Source organism: Danio rerio, chromosome 24 (assembly GCF_052040795.2).
Source record: "Danio rerio strain M-AB ecotype USA chromosome 24, GRCz13ab, whole genome shotgun sequence".
Taxonomy (NCBI): Eukaryota; Metazoa; Chordata; class Actinopteri; order Cypriniformes; family Danionidae; genus Danio; species Danio rerio.
Genome location: NC_141044.1, coordinates 35279850 through 35301955, shown reverse-complemented (window position 1 = coordinate 35301955; position 22106 = coordinate 35279850). Strand labels below are relative to the sequence as shown.

General features: G+C 33.9%; 1 protein-coding gene and 1 long non-coding RNA gene across 7 annotated transcripts in view; one reads left to right on the top strand and one right to left on the bottom strand.

Moving 5' to 3' along the window:
* LOC147838080 (uncharacterized) overlaps positions 1 to 22106 on the bottom strand; it is a 982747-nt gene that overhangs the window by 68347 nt on the left and 892294 nt on the right. The window lies entirely within an intron of this gene.
* Positions 1 to 22106, top strand: part of rsu1 (Ras suppressor protein 1) — an 83720-nt gene that overhangs the window by 24742 nt on the left and 36872 nt on the right. For all 6 annotated transcript variants that reach the window (XR_015525199.1, XR_015525198.1, XR_015525200.1 and 3 more), the window contains exons 5-8: positions 1262 to 1380; positions 6990 to 7072; positions 11429 to 11543; positions 19547 to 19679. Coding sequence is in view for 2 of the 6 variants with exons in the window: in XM_087309860.1 (XP_087165986.1) it covers positions 1262 to 1380; positions 6990 to 7072; positions 11429 to 11543; positions 19547 to 19679 (450 nt within the window). In the remaining 4 variants the exon portion in view is untranslated. The remainder of the gene's footprint in view (positions 1 to 1261; positions 1381 to 6989; positions 7073 to 11428; positions 11544 to 19546; positions 19680 to 22106) is intronic.

Below are 22106 nucleotides of genomic sequence, written 5' to 3'. Positions count from 1 at the left end.
CATTTTCAATAAATACCAGCATTTTCTTGTTTTCAAAATGCATCTTATGCTCATCAAGGCTGAATTTATTTAATCCAAAATACACTGTAAAAAATAAAAAGTGTGGTTAATTTTCAATTAAATTTAAATGACACTTTTTTTTTTTACCCAATGGTTGGGTTTGTCCATTTATTCATTAATTTTCCTTTGGCTTTGTCCCTTATTTATCAGGGGTCACCACAGCAGAATGAACAGCCAACTATTTCGGCATATGTTTTACGCATTGGGTGCCCTTCTCTTTCTCTCTTTCTTTCTCTCTCTCTCTCTCTCTTGTGTTTTATCCACGTCGTCGAGCATTTCTAATTTCAAAGTCTGGCTTCTCTGTGGAAGTTTTACAGACAAAATGTAATTCGTTACGTCTTAAAATACACTGATAAAAATAAAAAAGTTGGGTTGATTTTCAATTAAATTTAAATGACACTTTTTTTTTAATCCATTGGTTGGGTTGGTCCATTTATTCATTCATTTTTTCTTTGGCTTAGTTCCTTATTTATCAGGGGTCGCAACAGCGGAATGAACAGCCAACTATTTATTTATTTAGCCAACGATTTGTTTACTAGGTAAAATTAATATTTCAAGATTCTTTAATGCATAGGTTTAAAGAAACTTTTTTTCTTCAATTAGTAATGCTTTGTATCATTTTAAATGCTTTTACTTTCACTTTTAATCAATTTAATGCATCGTCACTAAATAAAAGTATTGACTTTAATGAAAAATGCGTGGGCCACAGACTTTTGAATGACAAAAAAGAAGCTTTGTGGCAAAATCTGTGATATATTTCATAATTAACAACCGTGTGGTACAAACTAAATGAAGATGCATGAATTTATTGTTTTCCCCCCACATAATTGTAACTGAAATAGCTATTCTGAAATTATGATTCATAATCTGAAATGTATTTAGTTATAAAGTTCAAGTGGCTTTGCACTTTTAGTTTTGAATTAGGACTTTCAAACTCCTCCCTCTTTAACTCTGAGCTTATAAATGTGAGCAGATCTGTTGAGTTGTGTTATAAATCTGTGCTAAGCTTAAAATATCAATCTCAATCAGTGAGATGGATCTGTGCCGACTGCATGTCTCTGTCTCATGTCTCTTAGTCGCTCCACTATGGATTTTCAATGGGTTCCCCTGTGTCAGAAATTGACAAGTGTTTCATAAATGTGTTTTTTTTTTTTTTTTAACTGATCATTTAAGTTGTGTATTTTATTGTCTTCATATGTAGGATGAACCGGTTGAGCACTCTTCCACGAGGATTTGGATCTCTTCCGGCACTGGAGGTTCTGGATCTGACATACAATAACCTGAATGAGTCTTCACTTCCAGGGAATTTCTTTTACCTCAGTAAGTCTGCAGAAACACACAACCGAATTAACTATCAAAACGCAAATGATGCATTTTTTTAACCTTATTTTTACGTGTGAAAACATTTTACAGAACAAAACATTCAGTGATCGCAGCGGTTATTTAAAAGCAAAACAAGCAACACTACCAGTAAATAAAAACAAATAGCAAAAAGACATAAATCATTTTCAATTTCAAAAGATACAGCTGGAAATACTGTGTTCGGTTCAAATACATAGCCCATCTTTGTTTAAAAATTTCCAATTTCAATTGAAGTTGGATAGTCATATATTCCATTCCATATATAGATTCAAGTTTTTCTATCCACTGTGCTATTGTTGGATGGTGTGACTTCATCCAATTTATTGTTCTAGTCTTTTTTGCACTTAGTAAAGTATATATATATATATATATATATATATATATATATATATATATATATACATATATATATATATATATATATATATATATATATATATATATATATATATATATATATATATATATGTATATATATGATATTAGATTTCAACGATACAAATACATCATATATGCATGCATCATGCAGTATGATAACATGTATATTTCAAAATTTAGCAAAAAGAGTTTATACATGAATGTGTTGACACATAGCTTATATATGGTCCGAGGAACATTTGATGAATGGTTTTGATGAATTGGATTCATGATAATACTTTACATTTAAGCAAGGCAGTTTTCTTTTTACTTTTTCAAATCAAATCAAATCACTTTCATTGTCACATCATTAGCAGCATGTGCGCTATGATGAGGGAAAAGCTTAGGTGCTGGCTCCAAACAGTACAAAATACAGACAGTGCAAATACAAGGACAGTGCAAAATTCAGACAGTGCAAATACAACAACAGTGCAAAAAACTGACAGTGCAAATACAATGACAATGTAAAATTGACAGCAATATGTACAATGAAAAGGTGTCCACATAGTTGTAGGCATTATTGTTTAAAGTATGGATTGGTTAAAGTGCAGTGCATGCTACATATTAATGGTGTGCAGTGAGGGGTATGGAAGAGTTTGTGTGGGGTGTGTTAAGTGTTCATCAGCCTGATAGTCTGAGGGAAGAAACTTTCCTTCAGCCGGCTGGTGCGTGACCGGATGCTGCAGAACCGTCTGCCTGAGGGTAGCAGAGGACAAATGACTATGGCTTGGGTAACTGGAGTCGCTGATGATTCTCTTGGCTTTCCTCATGCACCGCCTGGTGTTTTTAAGAACAGTGCCATTTTTAATTAACTTTTAAAAGCACATTTTAATTTAAACACAGTACAGTGTTAATGTTCAAACTATTTATAATGTTTAAATACTGTTGCTGACAGTAATAAATATTTATAATAATAGTAATTAATCTGCCTGTTTTTTAAACTGTGCAGTGCTGTAGCTGCTTAATTAGGTTTGCTACACTACTGTATTTCAATACTGGTCATTATGGTGGTACGTGGAGAGACCATTCTTTTCTGAAGTGGTTCTTGGTGAAAAAAGTTAGAGAACCACTGATTTAGATGGTTTAAATTCACTCCCTTATTTAAATGCAGTTGTCAGTCCTGAAACATTTGCATGTGGCCAGATTTTCCAGACTCCTTGCACTTGTTTTATTTATTTATTTTTTTATGTACACATTTTAATTCCAATATTTTAAAATGAATCATTTAAAGTTTGAAAGTGAAAGTGACGTTTTTTTTTTCCCTCTCCGCTGTCGCCAATAGCTTACATGGTTTGGGATCGGTAGAGCTACGCATCGATGGATTTGCTGCTCAGTGTTTAGGCCCTCAATAGTGACTAATAAACCACACTGAACTGAGCTGAACTGAACTTAAACACTAAATACTAAGGGTGTCACGATCCTCCAAATCCTCGATTCCATTACATTTTCGATTCTAAAGGCACGATTCGATTCGATTTTCGATTATGAATAATCAATTAATTAATTAATGACCAATTAATTGTTTGTAGCCTACCGTTTAAACTACCTGACCTGCATGGTCTTTGTTTTACCCATAATCAAATCGTACAGGAAATGAATAAAGGCAAGATACACACATAATTACCACCTGTCAATCACTTTTTTTCTGCGGGACTCGTGAATAGGCAGTGATCTGTGTCGTTATAATGGCGTCGGTAAAAAAGACGCACAACCAACAGGAACCAGCCAACAGTATCTGAGGGGTTCGCTAAAATGACTAAGTACAAGTGAGTGAAAGATTGAAGCAGTTCCTCTGACTGCCTGGACCTGCTGTCTGGAGCGCATGACTGTGTGCGTCTGTGTCTGTGTGGTCACATGATGTGCATTTTCAGAGGTAGAGAGGAAGGAGGGCTGCTCAGAAATGCTACACGCCACTGTGGATGTCAAATCGTTGTCGTTCTAAAATGCCATTTAAAAACAAAGACAGTGTAAACAGGGCCTGAGTGTGTACTTTTCGCGAGCGGATTTGCAACGGGGGCGGGCGGAGGATCGCGATGCCAGTGTTGTCTATCGGACGAACCGTACGTAATACATACATAGCAGAGCTTGCAAAACTGTGTTTTTTGTTTTGTCGACAACACGAACGTTGTCAATATAACTCACTGGAAATCCAAAATGCTTACACATCGGCGACTTCATTGAAAGAGGAGAGGGTTTAAGTTCTGTCGACGGGTCTCCTGCTTCTGCAGTTTAACAAGCACTTCAACAAGCCTGTTTTTTTCCCGCTTGGCAAGACAAGCTGACGTGACATGGGGGCGTGGCAGCATCGACGATTCTATTTTTTGATTCGATAATCAAAATTGAGCATAAATTCCGATCGATTTCGATTTTTCACCCCTACTAAATACTGAACTACACTGTTTCAATTTACTATGATCTTTTATGTCAAGCTGCTTTGACACAATCACATTGTAAAAGCGCTATACAAATAAAAGTGAATTGAATTGAATTAAAACTTGTTTATCTTTGCGAGATTATTGATTTCAGATTTAACCACTTAAGCATCAACAAATTGTGGTCAGGGTCTTGCACACCATATGGGCAGAATTAACTGCGAATGGAACCAGGCTACATACTAACAATATGCAAACAAAATAACCGTTAACTTCATCATCTGCATCATCATCCTCATCATCATCATAATTCTCATCAGTCCAATCAGCTGGTCCCGTCAGAGGACACTGATGAGCAGTGATGGGCTCTAATAGCCTGTTATTTTAATGGCAGCCACATAATGAAAGCACCATCTTAACATTAATCAAGGTCTCTGATCTCACACACACACATACACACATGCACATGCACACAGCCAAAGCTCCGTTTATCACTGCTGTTTGGAGTGTCTGTCAGATCGACTGTGACTTCTAATGTGAGTTGAAAAGGATATGATTGTCTGTTGCTGTTTTTTTTTTAACCATTCAGAACATTGGATGGAATGTAAATGTGCGGGGCCACTGATGAAATGTAACATTTTAATAAAAATATGAGGTTAAACAGAATCCCTTTTTAGTGCTGGGTTTTATGTTTATGAAACTGTTCATTGCTTTACTGTTTGACTGTGTATTTATCCCAGGTGATGCTTAATGCCAGACACTGCAGGCGAAAACACATTTTTCATGCACCTGTCACTTTTGAGATTTTGGGCTTTTTTGGCTTTTTTGGCTTTTCATAAATTTATTTATTGTCTAATTTAAAGAAAACCACACTTTCTTTTGTTTTACTTTATCAATTTATTTTTGTAGCTTATATACATTTTTAAAGGCCATTTCTTCAAAAAAAAGAGTATTGTCTGCCTGCCTACCTGTCTGTCTGTTTGTCTGTCTGTTCGTGTGTCTGTCTGCCTGCCTGCCTGTCTCTGTCTGTCATTCTGTCTGTCTGTGTGTCTGTCTGTCTATCTCTTTGTATATCTCTGTCTGTCTGTCTGTCTGTCTGTCTGTCTGTCTGTCTGTCCGTCCGTCCGTCTGCCTTCCTGCCTCTCTATGTCTGTCATTCTGTCTGTCTGTGTGTCTGTCTATCTATATCTCTGTATATCTCTCTGTATATCTCTATCTCTATCTATCTGTCTATCTGTTTATCTGTCTGTCTGTCTGTCCATCTATCTATCTGTCTGTCTGTCCGTCCGTCCGTCCGTCCGTCCATCCGTCCATCCGTCCGTCCGTCCGTCCGTCCGTCCGTCCGTCCGTCCGTCCGTCTGTCTGTCTGTCTGTCTGTCTGTCTGTCTGTCTGTCTATCTATCTATCTATCTATCTATCTATCTATCTATCTATCTGTCTATCTGTCTGTCTGTCTGTCTGTCTGTCTGTCTGTCTGTCTGTCTGTCTGTCTGTCTGTCTGTCTATAGCCTAAACAAATAACATTACAATAGATTAGAATACAGACACTATCTCTCTGTATATCTCTCTGTATATCTCTATCTATCTATCTATCTATCTATCTATCTATCTATCTATCTATCTATCTATCTATCTATCTATCTATCTATCTATCTATCTATCTATCTATCTATCTATCTATCTATCTGTCTATCTGTCTATCTGTCTATCTGTCTATCTATCTATAGCCTAAACAAATAACATTACAATAGATTAGAATACAGACACCCACCATACTCCTGAATAAGTAGCTGTCAGAAGTGTTGCTGATACGCTGGAAGTCCCATCTTTATTCAAACACTTTTTTTTACATAGACACCATGTTTAAATAAACTGTATATTTACAATCTAAATGACTACATTCTCACCTAAAAAATCTCAAAAGTACATTATATGCTGCAGTCAAACAGCTGCAGTATTTATCAAACATTTGTAAATTTTAGTCTTCTGCTTTGCACTCATTGCAGGCGGAGTGGTACATACAGGTAAAGAGGGTTGAACAGTGCTGATACTGGTGAAATATTACATGAATATCAGCTAATCAGATTCAAGAGCCCTACCTTTGTGTGTGTATGTGTGTATGTATGAGTGTTAAAAACAAAAATTTAAAATAACTATTAAAAATAAATAATGCATAAAATAAAAATAAATAAATATAAAATATTAATAAATTAATTTATATAAAAATAAAATAAACAAATGAAAGTAAAAATAAATATTAAATAAAAATAAAATAAAATAAAAATAAATAAATATTAAATAAACAAATATAAAAATAAAATAAGAAAATAAATGAAAATAAAAATAAATAAATTTTCAATATTTTCAAAACAATGTAATATTTGTTTTTTTTTCTTCATAAAAATATCAGAAAAAATATCCAGAATGTATCCAAATAAGTGCATATATAATGAAACAGTAAACTTGTAATGCAAAATGTTTGCAATTTCTAATGTAATTAATAAACTGGGTTGATATTAGGTTATGGTGATAACCGTTAATCATTCACCCAATGCATCGGCAGTGTCTTGTTTTTAGTACACATTGTGAGTGTATTTGCTGCTGTTTGTCAATGATGTGTTTGTGTGTGTGTGTGTGTGTGTGTGTGTGTGTGTGTGCGCACTTGTAGCCATGCTGTATCAATCAGAGATGACCGCTTGTATTGATCAGTGTTTGCAATACTTCTCCCAAACACACACACACACACAAACTCACTTCTCTCTCTCTCTCTCATTTCAGCCACCCTGCGCGCGCTCTATCTCAGTGACAACGATTTTGAGATTTTGCCCCCAGACATCGGCAAGCTGGCCAAGCTACAGATAGTGAGTAATTTATCTAAATTCCCTCTGAAATCAATTGCTTTTGTGGCGGTGCTCTGTGCCGTGTGTGTTGGATTTATTCTCCGCAGCGTGTGTTCTTTATCAGACGTGGTGAGAGGTGATTTAGAGACTGATCTTCACCCCTGTGCTTGCTCACAACAGATTCAGTGCAGGGTCACAGTCCCATAAAACAGCTGATTAGTACAACTATTTTGGATTGGTGTGGCGTTAAAATATGGGTGTAATTACACCTGTGATTTTATGATGCAAGTGTTATGAGATGCTGTCTGGTACCACTAGAAATAAATTTGTTCCCACAAAACAAGCCATTTTCACTTGTTCAGGAATGCATTTGCAGTTTGTGAATGTTTTGCAGTTTGTGGGACAGCGTTAAACACTGCTTCCATTAATTGACATTTCTGACTAAAACTGAAAATAATTTTTGATTTGATTTTATTATTAATTGCAATACAATTCACATTGGCTATTTTATTTTATTTTATTTTATATTTTTATTAATTGCAACAATTCACATTAGCTATTTTATTTTATTTTATTTTATATTTTTATTAATTGCAACAATTCACATTAGCTATTTTATTTTATTTTATTTTATATTTTTATTAATTGCAACACAATTCATATTGGCTATTTAATTTAATTTAATATTTTCATTAATTGCAATTCACATTGGCTATTTTATTTATTTTTTATTTTATATTTTCATTAATTGCATTTCACATTGGCTATTTTATTTCATTTTATATTTTTATTAATTTCAATACAATTCACATTGGCTGTTTTATTTTATTTTATTTTTTATTTATATTTTTTATTGCAATACCATTCACATTGGCTATTTTATTTTATTTATTTTATTTAATACTTTTTTATTGCAATACCATTTACATTGGCTATTTTATTTTATTTCATTTTATATTTTTATTAATTGCAACACAATTCACATTGGCTATTTTATTTTTATTTTTTATTTAATACTATTTTATTGCAATACCATTCACATTGGCTATTTTATTTTATTTCATTTTATATTTTTATTAATTGCAACACAATTTACACTGGCTATTTTATTTCATTTTATATTTTTATTAATTGCAATACATTTCATATTGACTTATTTTCATTTGCATTCCATATTTGTATTAATTGCAATACAATTCACATTGGCTATTTTATTTTATTTTATATTTTTATTAATTGCAACAATTCACATTGGCTATTTTATTTTATATTTTTATTAATTGCAACACAATTCACATTGGCTATTTAATTTTATTTAATTTTATATTTTTATTAATTGCAACACAATTCACATTGGCTATTTTATTTTTTTTTTAATTTTATATTTTCATTAATTGCAATTCACATTGGCTATTTTATTTCATTTTATATTTTTATAAATTTCAATACAATTCACATTGGCTATTTTATTTAATTTTTTTAAAATACTTTTTTATTGCAATACCTTTAACATTGGCTATTTTATTTTTATTTTTTTATTTAATACTATTTTACTGCAAAACCATTCACATTGGCTATTTTATTTTATTTCATTTTATATTTTTATTAATTGCAACACAATTCACATTGGCTATTTTATTTCATTTTATATTTTTATTAATTGCAATACAATTCACATTGGCTATTTTATATCATTTTTTTTATTTAATACTTTTTTATTGCAATACCATTTACATTGGCTATTTTATTTTATTTCATTTCATATTTTTATTAATTGCAACACAATTCACATTGGCTATTTTATTTCATTTTATATTTTTATCAATTGCAATACATTTCATATTGACTTATTTTCATTTACATTCCAGATTTGTATTAATTGCAATACAATTCACATTAGCTATTTTATTTTATGTATTAATTTTTTATTATTAATTTCAATCAGGGACGGACTGGGACAAAGATTCAGCACTGGCACTATAGCCACACCAGCCCACATCATTATACCGACACACCCCCAATCACGGACACGCACAGTCATTACTTACATTGGTGTACAGATGGTGAAATAATATAAGCAGTAATAGATATTTAAACATTTAATTTATGTGACTAAAACAAAAACAACCTGTTTATAACAAATTTATGCACACAATAAAAGATAAATAAAAAATAGTCTGTGAATTGTCTAGATTCCGTTTGTTGTCTGTTTATGCCTGTCTGTTTATGTTTTTCTGCTATTACTTATGATAGGAGTAACCTGTGAATGTGTATTACAAACACACACCTTTACACACAAATGGACATGCAACACTTTAGCATACTTTTATTAACAAATAACTATATATGTCATTATCTGCGGTGTTGTCATTCTCTCCACCCCTGCCTAAGAATTATTTACATACTGTAACCTGTGCATGTATTTAATGTTTTACTTTAGAGACTAGCTATGTATTCATAGTTTACTACAAATACCTACAGTATTATGGCTATAGCTATGTTTTGTTTTTTGTTTTTTTGCATGTTAGACTATATTGCTATAGTACAGTAGCATACAGCAGTTTGTATACCCTAAATCTTACATTATAATGACTTTATAAAACTTGCGGGAGTTCTACGCTAAGCTTACTGTTAAGCACAGTGTGGGTACCTGCAAAAGGTACCTGTCAGAATTAGTGTGAATGACATCAAAATGACTTGGTATATGTTAGTGTAATGACTTAGAAGTATATTTTCTGTTTACTTCTTACCTGCTCTACGGCGCTAATGTCCTCTAATGCATGTACTCCAATGCAGCGGCTGAATTTAAACTTTTCGATAATATTTCAGTTAACTTTATGCATTTGGCAGCGTCTGATTTTAGAGAAATTTTTTTGCTTTCTCTGAGCTTTTCAGCACCGCCTTTCTCTTTTTCACGGTAGATCTCTGACAATTAGCTTGTGTTGTACGTACTGTTTGTTTGACATTCTTGCTAGATTTTGATTATGTCCACGTTACTTTTGATTGGGTCGGCCCCTCTCGAAACCAGCCGGCCATCACCGATTGGGCCAAATTTTTAACATTTACTATTATTATTATTATTACTATTATTACTATCATCGTCATCATGATATTCACATCTTGCACGAGATAAAAGCTGCCTGCATGTAAAAAACAATACATATAAAAAATAATAATAAAATAAAAAATAAAAATAAAAAACTGACCGGCCCACATTTAAAAAAAATGGTCCGGCCCTTCAAGCATTTGCCAGAATTGCAAGATGGCCAGTCTGCCCCTGAATGCAATACAATTCACATTGTCTTTTTCATTATTAATTGCATTACATTTCACGATGGTTATTTTATTTATTACATTTTTTATTGATTGCTGTTTAATTCACATTGTTTATTATTTTATTTATTTTATTTTTGATAATTGCAATACAATTCACATTGGCTGTTTTATTTGTTTTATTTTTTTCTTTATTTTATTGCTTTATTAATTGCAATACAATTCAGATTGGCTATTTTATTTTTTATTTTATTATTAATCATTTTCTTAATTGCAGAACAATTCACAATCACATTGGCTGCTTATTTATTTATTGACTTTATTTTATTTTTTATTAGTTAATACAATTCACATTTGCCATTTTATTTATTTATTTATTTTATTAATTGCAATACAATTCACATTGGCTTTTTTTATTAATAATTCACTTTGGCTATTATGTTTTATTTATTGTATTCTATTTTACTTTTTTATCAATTGCAATACAATTTACATTGGCTATTTTATTTTATTTATTTTATTTTAATTTAATTATTTTTTATTAATTGCGTTACAATTGACTTTATTTTATTTGTACTTGCTTATTTTTTGTTAATTGCAATTCAATTTAAATTAGCTTGTTTATTTTATTTTATTTTTTAATTGCAATACAATTTACATTGGTTATTTTATTTTATTTATTTTATTATTTGTTTTGTTAATTGCACAAATTGTAAAATTTGTAAAATTCACATTGGCTATTCATTCATTTATTTATTTATTTTTATTTCATTTTATTTTTTTATTAATTGAAATACAATTCACGTTGTTTATTTTCTTTTATTAATAATTGCAATACAGTTCACATTTGCTATTCTATTTTATTTTAGGCTCACTTTCACCGCGCTGTCAGGAGAATTGTTTTTTTAATACAAAAAATGTATGACAATACTTTTTAGTAATTTAAAAAAAAATAAAAAACATATATTTTGTGCATTCATCATATCAGATGAGTGACATTAAGAAAACAAATAAAGATGATTATTTAGATTTCATGTTGTATTGAATTAGTTCTCTTCTATTTTTCTCTTTTCATTTTGTTAATTCTTGTCCTTCTCTTTTCAGTTGAGTTTGAGGGACAATGACCTCATCTCTCTACCCAGAGAGATTGGAGATCTGACTCAGCTGAAGGAACTTCATATTCAAGGGAACAGACTCACTGTACTTCCTCCTGAACTTGGTAAGACCTAATTAACCTGTATCAACATCCTTAATGTCTTCCTAATGACCAAACAAGTCTACAAAGTCTGGAATGATTGGAATGATTGGTCGAGAGAAATGCCAAGTTATACAAACCCTGCTCGACCAATCAACTTCCACACCGGACACAGTCAAGCACTCTGATTGGCTACAAATTTGTCATCTCTTATGTGATTGGTTGCACCTTGGAGTGATGCTGTTGGGTTCAACTCGGGTCAAACGTCTCACTACCTGAATGCCTTCACTTTGGGAACACCTACACACACACACACACACACAAACACACACACACACACACACACCAAATGCCCTTCTGACAGTAGTTCTTCCTCCTGTCCTGTTCCATCCCAACAATTTAATCTATGATTCTAGTGTACCAGTATTCCAGCATTATGTCAAGACTCACCTTGAGTGTCATATAAATGTCCTCCATACAAAGTAAGTGGCCGTCTGCAGGGGGTCAGCGCATACACTGCACAGTTTAAACTGTTGCTGCATAGAAATCGTTTATGTTTGTTTGCATCATGTGAGAGATCTCTGGAGTACATTTAAAGCTGCAGTATGTATGTTTAACACCCAGTGGTTGAACTAGGTATTGCATTCCTGGTTCAAAACACATGCAAGCACAGGTTGCCAGATTGAGGACACCAACAGAATTGTGCCTGACTATTGAGCCTAAAGGCTGATTTAGGGCTCACCTCTATCACATGTGCAACGACACACAATAGAATGAATACTTTCATGTTAAAAGTAGTTTTTGTTCTAAGCAACACTTGAAATTTTTTTATTTTAGAAACCGTTTCTAATTCTTGTAGCTGAATAAAAGGATAAACTGACAATGATCACCGCAGGTACACCTCATGTGCTTTATTCAGTGTTAAATGATAATAATATTGAGTTTGAATGCCATTTTACGTGACATTTCTGCCATATACTGAAAACAGCAGCAGATAGTTCACCGCAGATCTTGAAAATAAAATAAACAGTTTGAAACTGAACTTTAGAACTGTGACTCAGTGGAAGCCAACCAATATCATGTGTATTAATTAGGTTATAAACCTTACCATTTCGTTGGAGTGCAGTAAGTGCACTACTCTGTGCTTTTGAACATAAACACTAAAAGCTGAACTACCATGATCCAGTTACTATGACCATTTATGTGAAGCTGCTTTGACAAAATGTACATTGTAAAAACACTATACAAATAAAGCTGAATGAATTGAATTTTGAATGACTATATTTAATAGTGGTGTAACGGATCACAAATCTCACTGTTCGCTTGGGATTAATTAACATATGCAAATCATCATTTATCATTCATGTTGCGTGGGTTTGCATTGAGATCACGATATTTTAATGTTTAATTGTGCCACTTTACACTTAATGCAATAATGCAGGCTAAACAAACAGTGACAGAAAACACCTTTAATTAATAACCTAAGAAAGCATTTATTCTGATCAGACCTGTCATCAATGGTTGCATATTAAATAATTGAGGAGTGAAATAAATGGATGGATAATAAACCATATTTTTTTAAGGTTACAGGTCCAACACACAAAAACATCGCTAAAGAAAATGCAAAATTTAATCATTGATCTTTCAAGATTTTTTCTTTCTCACAATGCAGTTATACGTGTTTTTATCTGCATCCCTGTTATGGTGTTTAATATTGCACTCATGTAGTTAAATTAAAAGGTTTTGTCCTAAACTATTTTGTAACACCACTCAATAAACGACAGAGCATCATGTGAAACAATAGACTCTATTTTGTCCATCCATGCGATTTACACTACTTGACAAAAGTCTTCTTGTTGATCCCAGTTGTAAGAGCAACAAATAATAACTTGACTTCTAGATGATCATTTGGAAAAGTGGCCGAAGGTAGATTTTTCTCTTGAATCATCTGTTGAACTGCATTCCAATCATCACAAATACTGCAGAAGACCTATTGGAACCCACATGGACCCAGTCAAGTTTGGTCATGGTTTGGGGTTACATTCAGTATGGGGGCATGTGAGAGATCTGCAGAGTAGATGACAACATCAACAGCCTGAGGTATTAAGACATTTGTGCTGCCCGTTACATTACAAACCACAGGAAAGGGCAAATTCTTCAGCAGGATAGCGCTCCTTCTCATACTTTAGCCTCCACATCAAAGCTCCTGAAAGCAAAGAAGGTCAAGATGCTCCAGGACTGGCCAGCCCAGTCACCATACATGAACATTATTGAGCATGTCTGGGGTAAGATAGAGGAAGCAAAATTGAATCATTGCAGAGATGTATGGATGCAGTCCTTCAAGCTCATGGGAGTCATACACTATATTAATTCTTTCTCCACTGCAGCATGACTTTATATTCTATACTGTACATTATTTCTGTAAAGTGACAACATTTTTGTCCGAGCAAAGACAGAGCTTACTGTCCTAATTAAATAATTAAAATCAAGGCATGATCATATTTTATTTTGGTAAAATAAGTGTAATCCAGAGGCCTTTGCCTTTCATATAAACCCCTTCTGAAACAAAATGATCAACCAGAAGTCATCAGTTATTATTTGTTGTTCCTAAAACTTTGGTTGGCGACAAGACTTTTGTCAGGTAGTGTATAAATTGTCGTTATTGCACAGCTCTTATTGTAATTTGATTAGCTTTACAGCGCAGTTTTAACATGTTCATCCAAAAGTCTGCAACATTCCACAATATTCACCTAATCCTGTTTTACCACTAGATTTCAGGTTTTCAATATCAGCGCCCTCAAAACCACCATGACTGAAAGAAAGTAAAGCAAACAGCCCTCACATTGTCTGGATTGTTCTGTATTGACTTGCATTGTGCTTTAGCAATTGTCAGTTGTTTATCAGCCCTCTAGGTGCATGTGAACGCTCTGGTCAGCAGGTCTTTGTCCTGTGCTCTCAGTAGGGGAGACTCTTCCTGTGTGTAGCTTATTAGGACCCCTCTGTCATGTCCCTGTAATCCCACTCCACAGACCAGCCTCGTTAAACTACCACCGCCGCCACAATGTATGTGTGTGTGTGTGTTTGAGAAGAGAGCCCAGCTAACAAGGAGCAACCAAGCGCACATGCCAAGAGCAGCAAAGGCAAAGGAGGGATGTGAATAAGAGTGTGCAAAGAGGACAGATAGACAGTCTTTACCATTCAGAACATCTCATGTGTAAAGCTGATGCTTTAAACTGTTTTATGAAAAAGAGGAAGGAAATTGAACCTTGAGATCTGAAATAGTTGTTCATTCTTTTAAGTCTTTCGTCTGGGTCTTTTGGGTTCAGGGCTGATTTACAGTAATGGTCATGTCTGGCTGCGTTTTTGAGGTGTGTGTCATCGCGTGCTGGGGTCCAGGTTTAATTTCACCCCCTCTTTTGACAAGGCCGCTCTACACTTGCTAATCAGAAACTATTTAATTAGCCCCCCTGTGAGCTGAGATGAGCCACATTAGCGCTTTGACCCAGACTGTTTCGTCTGTACAGTGTGAACCGGCTTCTTTTCCTGGTCTGGTGTCGTCATCTTTTCTTGTCTCCTTATTTCTCCATTTGTCTCGTGTTTAGTGATCCTCTTTTGTTTTTTTTCTTCGTCTTATCTCATTTGGGCTCTTTTATTTTGTCTGTTCTTTTTTGTTTCTTTTTTTTCCCCAATCCATGGCTGTTTCTCAATATGCGTTCTTCAGCGGTCTTGCGTCCTCGTGTTCTTGTGCAACGTCATCATCAGCTGCCTAAGTTCAGTTTTAATACTCAAGACCGCAAGTACGGAGGACGCGTGGAACATCCCGGATGTGATCTTGATATCGAGGATGCACCGATGCAGACTTAAGCACCAAACTCGCTCTGGAAGTCCCCGAAGTCATTGCGACTGGAGGTGGGAAGCGCAGCATTTTATTTCGATTTATTATTAAAGTTCAGAGATATAATTTATTCACCCCAGAAGTTTCCCTAAATGAAACGGTGAAAGTAAACAAAACCATGGACATCTTAATAAATGAATAAACACATTAAGGGTGTTTCAAGAGTTCCCACTTAGATATGGTTGGCACTTATAGCAGGTTTGGCATGCTGTCCTGGGAGAGAACCCTGAGCTCGGAGATATTTGAGCCCAGGGCTCCCGCCCGGTCTAGAAGCATATCAGGAGAACCGAGATCAGGTAGGTCTCGATCGCTCCCCCTTTAGAAGGGGAGAAAAAGGAGGAGATGGGGTGGAAGTGGGGATTCTTCCAAAACGAAGATAGTGCAATAAGGAGAAAGTGATCCATTTATATTAAGCTAGGATCATTCTGATTGGATTATTACTGATTACGGATGAGTGGCCAGTGGTGCACAAACATGTCACGTGCTCCTCTCGAAATTAGTTTATGAAACTTCACTTGTTTGCTGAAATTCGTATTAAAATCTTTTTTTATTTATATTGTGCAATGTATATTCATAACGTTTTTATGCAAAGTATATATTTTGAAAAGGAGAAAAACAATAAATCGTTGTATAAATGCTGTAATGTTTAAATAATTTACCATTTAAAATGTTTGAAGGTCATGTGACCATCAGGAAGATCGCAGTATCTCATTTTTCAAAGGAGAACTGTTCTCGTGGTCTCCTGAGTTTGTTTTTCCGAGGACACCTGGCAAGACCGCTCTCCACAAGAACACAGGTCTGTTCTCTGCGTTCTTAGAATTGAGAAACAGCCCATCTCATCCTGATACAAGGCGAGGGTTTTTGTCTTGCACTTTAGCCCCTTGACTGGTAACCATTGTTAATTTTGTTGACAAAACATTTCCGTCATAATTTTCATGATACCTACGAAAACTAGATGAAAACTAAATAACAAAGAAGTGATGATGACGACAACTATAATTAAATATACTGATGTTTTCGTTGACTAAAAAACAAACAAGATGAGAATGTGTTTGGGGATGTTTTTTAGTAAATAACTAACGAGAATCAAACTTGGTGCATGACGCACACACAGACACACACACTTGAAAAGTAACTGATCCATAGTAAACACACTGGATGTGATTATATCATCATCCATAAGTGCGTCTGTCTTTTTGATTAAACTATGTATAAAGAGATCACAACAGCTAAGAGAAAAAGAAGATTCACACTTGATGTCAAGACAAAAAGTCTGTAAACTGTATGGGGAGGAAAAAGCTGATAAAAACTACCAATCTAAAGCAACATCAGGACTGGGAATCATCCCGAACTTTACTGTAAACTCGATCTTTTTTATTTACCCGAGTGTGTGCTTGCTTAACTGAAATGGTGTAGCCTCTCGCTGACATTTAGATGCCATTAGGTTGTACATTAAACATTATTAAATCGGTAACATGATCATGGCATTCATTTTCGTGAAGAGTTGTTTCATTTTAGCTGCGGCTGCAGTCTAGCTGGCCTGATCCAACTCCCGCTAGGATCATGTGCGCTGTCTGCGTCTGCCGCTTTCGCCATGACAACAGCCATTTACAGTGTACCTCTACCACGAAACAAAAACTGCTTCATTCAGGATGGGATTTTTTTCTTACTGTAATGATGTAATGATACTGTAGTGTTATAATCTCCGCTTAACAGGGAGTCGCATTCTAAAGAAACTGCCTTGAAATGAAGCACACTTTTAATTTTGACATACATTTTTAGCTTTATAATTCCTAGCTTAACTTTATGTGAGTTAACAGAGCCATGGGATTAAATGCACATTTTTCAAAATTGCACATTATTATTTGCCAGTCATATGTCATTACTTATTTACTCAGTGCTATACATCTGAGCACCATGTACTGTAAAAACATACTACACCTGTAAAGCTTGCTATAGACTGACATTGCAAAGTGAACTTAAACTATTTTAAGCCCATGTAACGATTTAATTGCATGAAACTGTTCAGCAGACTAGGTAAAAAGCCGTGTAGTTTACCATGTTAAAATAAACAGATTGCAAAACAATTGCAAAGTCTTACATTTGCAGTAGTCTACTGTTCTTGCCAACACATAATTCTACAAATTGCTTATGATACAAATAAACAATGCATATCTAATTTTTGGTCTTCAATGGAAAAGCTTTCAATATTTTATTCAATATTTTATTCAATATTTTTATTCAATATTTTAATAACTGTTTTTTTTTTATTTTATTTTAAGTTTGAATATTTTATATAAATAAATGTGTACAATATTTAATTCAATTACACTCAAATTAACCCAAATATATTTTAGTCAACTAAATCTAGAGTAGATTTAGTCGACTAAAATCTTATGAAATTTAGTTGACTAAAGCTAGACTAAAACTAAAATGAGTCAAAAGACTACGACTAAAACTAAATAAAAATTTGCAGTCAATTTTTTTTTTTATTTATTTTTGGCCTTTTTGCCTTTATTAGATAGGACAGTATTGAGACAGGAAGCGAAGTGGGAGAGAGATAGGGGGGGTAGGGAAATGTCGCCGAGTCGGGATTCGAACTTGCGACGACCTGACGTGCTATTGCACCATATGTCGGCGCGCTAACCACTAGGCTATCACTAGACTTTTCCTATTTTCTCCATTTGTCTAGTCTCTTGTCTCATTTGGGCTCTACCTGTCTTTATTCTTTTCTGTCTGTTCTTTTTTTTTGTCTCTTTTTTTGTCTCTTGTTTCTTTTCTTTCTCCATCTCATCTCGTCTCTATACAAGGCGAGTGTTTTTATATTGTACTTTAGCACCTTGTATGGTAACGTCCTGACTTCCTTGTTTCGTCATCGTGCCTTTTCTCATTTTGACTCCTTGTCTTTTCTTGTTATGTCACCATTTTTTTGTTTTGTTCATTGTTTCATCTTGTGGGGTCTTGTTTTGGTTCATTGATTCTTATTTTGTCTACTTGTGGGTTGCCTTATTTTGTGTCTTCATTTCTCATTTTGTCTCCTTGTGACTCATCTCATTGTGGCAATGTTTCTCATTTTGTCTTCTTGTTTTTCCATCTATTTTTTTAATTTCTTGTTTTGTCTCTTTGTGTTTTATTTTATTTTGTCTATTCATTTCTCAACTATTCACTCGTCTTTGCTCCTAATTTCTCATTTTGTCTCCTTTTGACTCATCTCATTTTTTTCTTTGTTTTTGTTTTGTTTCTTTGTCTCTCATCCTTGTCTCCTCTTTTCTCAATTTGTGTCCTTGTTTTTCATCTCATCGTTTAATTACTTGTTTTGTCATATTTTGATTTCATGTCTTTTTGTCGTTTTGTCTCATCTCATCTTTTCTCATCTTGTCATCTCATTTTGTATACTTATAACTCTTCAAAATTTTTTCTTGGTTTATTATTTGGCTTCTTGTTTTTCATCTCATATGTTCTCTTCATTTCTCTTTTTGTCTCCTTGTCTCAGTTCCTTTTGTCTCTTCTTGTTTATTAATGTCTCACCTCATCCCATCTTGTCTCATTTTCTCTTTTGTCCACTTGTCTCTTCTCGTTTCTTGTTTTGTCTCTTCACCTATCATCGCCTTTATCTCATGACTTTCTCTCATCTCATGCCTTATTTTGTTGTACATTTAATCTTAAATGTTATCTTCTCATATTCTTTGTTAATTAGTTTATTAGTTTAGGACTTTTTATTTCTTTCTTGTTTTGTTAGGTTTTTTCTCTTTTTTCATTACATCTCAACCTTTGTTCTCTCATCAATACTTTGGTTGATCTCGGATCTTTTTCTTTTTTTTTTGCAATTTCATCTAATTTAATCTCTTCATGTCTCATATTGCCATCTTGTTTTGTTTATCTCATCTTATTAACCCTTATCAGGTTGCTTCTCTGGTTTCTTTTCTTTTTCTTTTGTCTGCTCTTTCTTTTCCAAATTTTCTCTCATGCCATTTCAATGCTACTTATATTAACTTAATTCTTTGAATCGTCTTATTGCTCATGTCTTCACCTTCTTGTCTGATCTGACCTCCCCTACCACTTACACTTTTTTAAATTAAAATGATTATTTAAATCTCTCTCTCTCTCTCTCTCTCTCACTCTGTGCCTGTAGGTAATTTGGACCTGACGGGACCCAAGCAAGTGTTTAAGGCTGAGAATAACTCCTGGGTGACTCCCATCGCAGACCAGTTCCAGCTGGGCATTTCTCATGTCTTTGAGTACATCCGCTCCGAGACCTACAAGTAGTAAGTGAATCTCTCCATTCCTCTTCGCTGAGTTTAAACGTCCAGGAGCATGTGCTGTGAATCGGAGTTACACAGACAATACAGTAGCTCAGTGTTTAGGGATTGTACTTATTCATATAAAGGTTGAAGGTTTAATCTCTAGTACTGGTGACCTAGACACTGTCAAGTTTTCCATTTGTCCGTGAAAAATTACTGACCGAAAAATGTTCGTCATTATCACACAAAATATCGATACTTTGCACCTTTTCACCAAACAAACCCAGAGCAGAACGTTTCTAAGGTTCTTATGTACAATTTAGTTTTGTTGGTGAATGAATCTGCATTTTTGAATGAATCATTTAAAAAAGTAATTCATTGTCGCAGTTTTTTGGAATGCATATTTTAAAAGAATGACTCAAATGACTCACTCATTAAAGCTGCAATTTACTGGCACCTATTGTTGGATTTAGTTTAATATTATTTTTTAAATAGTCCTATAATTTCTTTCTCTCATCTCATGAATCTCATGAATGAATGTTTTTGAATGAGTCATTTAAACAAGTGATTCAATGTCCCAGATGTTTTTAGTTCATCTTTTGAAAGAATGAGTCAAATGACTCGCTCATTAAAACTGCTGTAGGTAGTGCTGTCCCCTCCCAGTAAGAAGGTCGCTGGTTCGAACCTCTTCTCAGTTGGCGTTTCTGTGTGGAGTTTGCATGTTCTCCCTGCCTTCGCGTGGGTTTTGGGCAAGGCAGTGGTGCAGTAGGTAGTTCTGTCGCCTCACATCAAGAAGGTCGCTGGTTCGAACCTCGGCTCAGTTGGTGTTTCTGTGTGGAGTTTGCATGTTCTCCATGCCTTCGCGTGGGTTTCCTCCTGGTGCTCCGGTTTCCCCCACAGTCCAAAGACATGCGGTACAGGTGAATTGGGTAAGCTAAATTGTCCGTAGTGTGTGAATGTGTGTGTGGATGTTTCCCAAAGATTGGTTACGGCAGGAGTGGCATCCGCTGCGTAAAAAACTTGCTGGATAAGTTGGCGGTTCATTCCGCTGTGGCGACCCCGGATTAATAAAGGGACTAAGCCGACAAGAAAATGAATGAATGAATGTCCTGGAAAAAAATATTTAAAAAAAGAGTGGGAACCTGCAGGTAAAAAAAACTCATGAATCATTCGGATATTTGCCTATATATTGGCATTTCTGTAAAGCACAATGTTAGTCATGAAACTCAGATCAGATCACAGGCACATAAAGAGCCATTCCCGCTAGGTATTTTACTAAGAGAAATGTCTTGCTGAATATGAGGTATAAATTTAGTCCATCTATACAGGCCAGTTTTATTGTGGCACATATTTTTCTGGAACAACCCTTAGGATGATGATGAAAGAGAGGAAAGGTGCGGTTCTCTTATTATTTCAGGATCTGATGATTTAATGCACAATCAAACTAATTAAAATCAGGGCTGGAGGCGTTACCCTAAAAGTCTCATCGCTCTCTGTCTTTCGTTATCACTCTCATTCCCCTTATATACTATTAGATGTTCAGTGGAAAGTCATTTGTTTGCACTTGTGTGAAATAAAGTGACTTTTTGCATTGGGTGTCAAAATCAGACCAAAGTGTGTGCCTTTTACCTATCATGACTTTAGAAGAACCTTAAAAAAACACAAATTAAATAAAAGGACAATGAGTGTAAAGCATGCTAGTTGTGGCATTTTCAGATCTTTCCATTACTTTTTAAAATGTGTTTTCATATCATTGCTGCTATCTTGGTTCTCATTGCAACACAGAAATTATTCAACGTACAGTAACACACACTATTTAAATAGTATTTATTGTAATTTTAATCATGTTTATTATTTTATATACTATATAGAATAAACATATATGAATTAAATATACAGTTGAAGTCAGAATTATTATCCCCACTTAGATTTTTTCTTCTTTTTTTAAATATTTCCCAAATGATGTTTAACAGAGCAAAAAAGTTTTCACAGTATGTCTGATAATATTTTTTCATCTGGAGAAAGTCTAATTTGTTTTATTTCGGCTAGAATAAAAGCAGTTTTAAATTTTTTAAAAACTATTTAAAGGTCAAAATTATTAGCCTCTTTAAGCTTTATTTTTTTCAATAGTCTACAGAACAAACCATAATTGTACAATAACTTGCCTAATTACCCTAACCTGCCTAGTTAACCCAATTAACCTAGTTAATCCTTTAAATGTCACTTTAAGCTGTATAGAAGTGTCTTGAAATGTATCTAGTCAAATATTATTTTCTTCATGGCAAAGATTATTAAAAAAAAATAAAATAAATAAATTATATATATATATATATATATATATATATATATATATATATATATATATATATATATATATATATGTATGTATATGTATATATATATATATATATATATATATATATATATATATATATATATATATATATATAT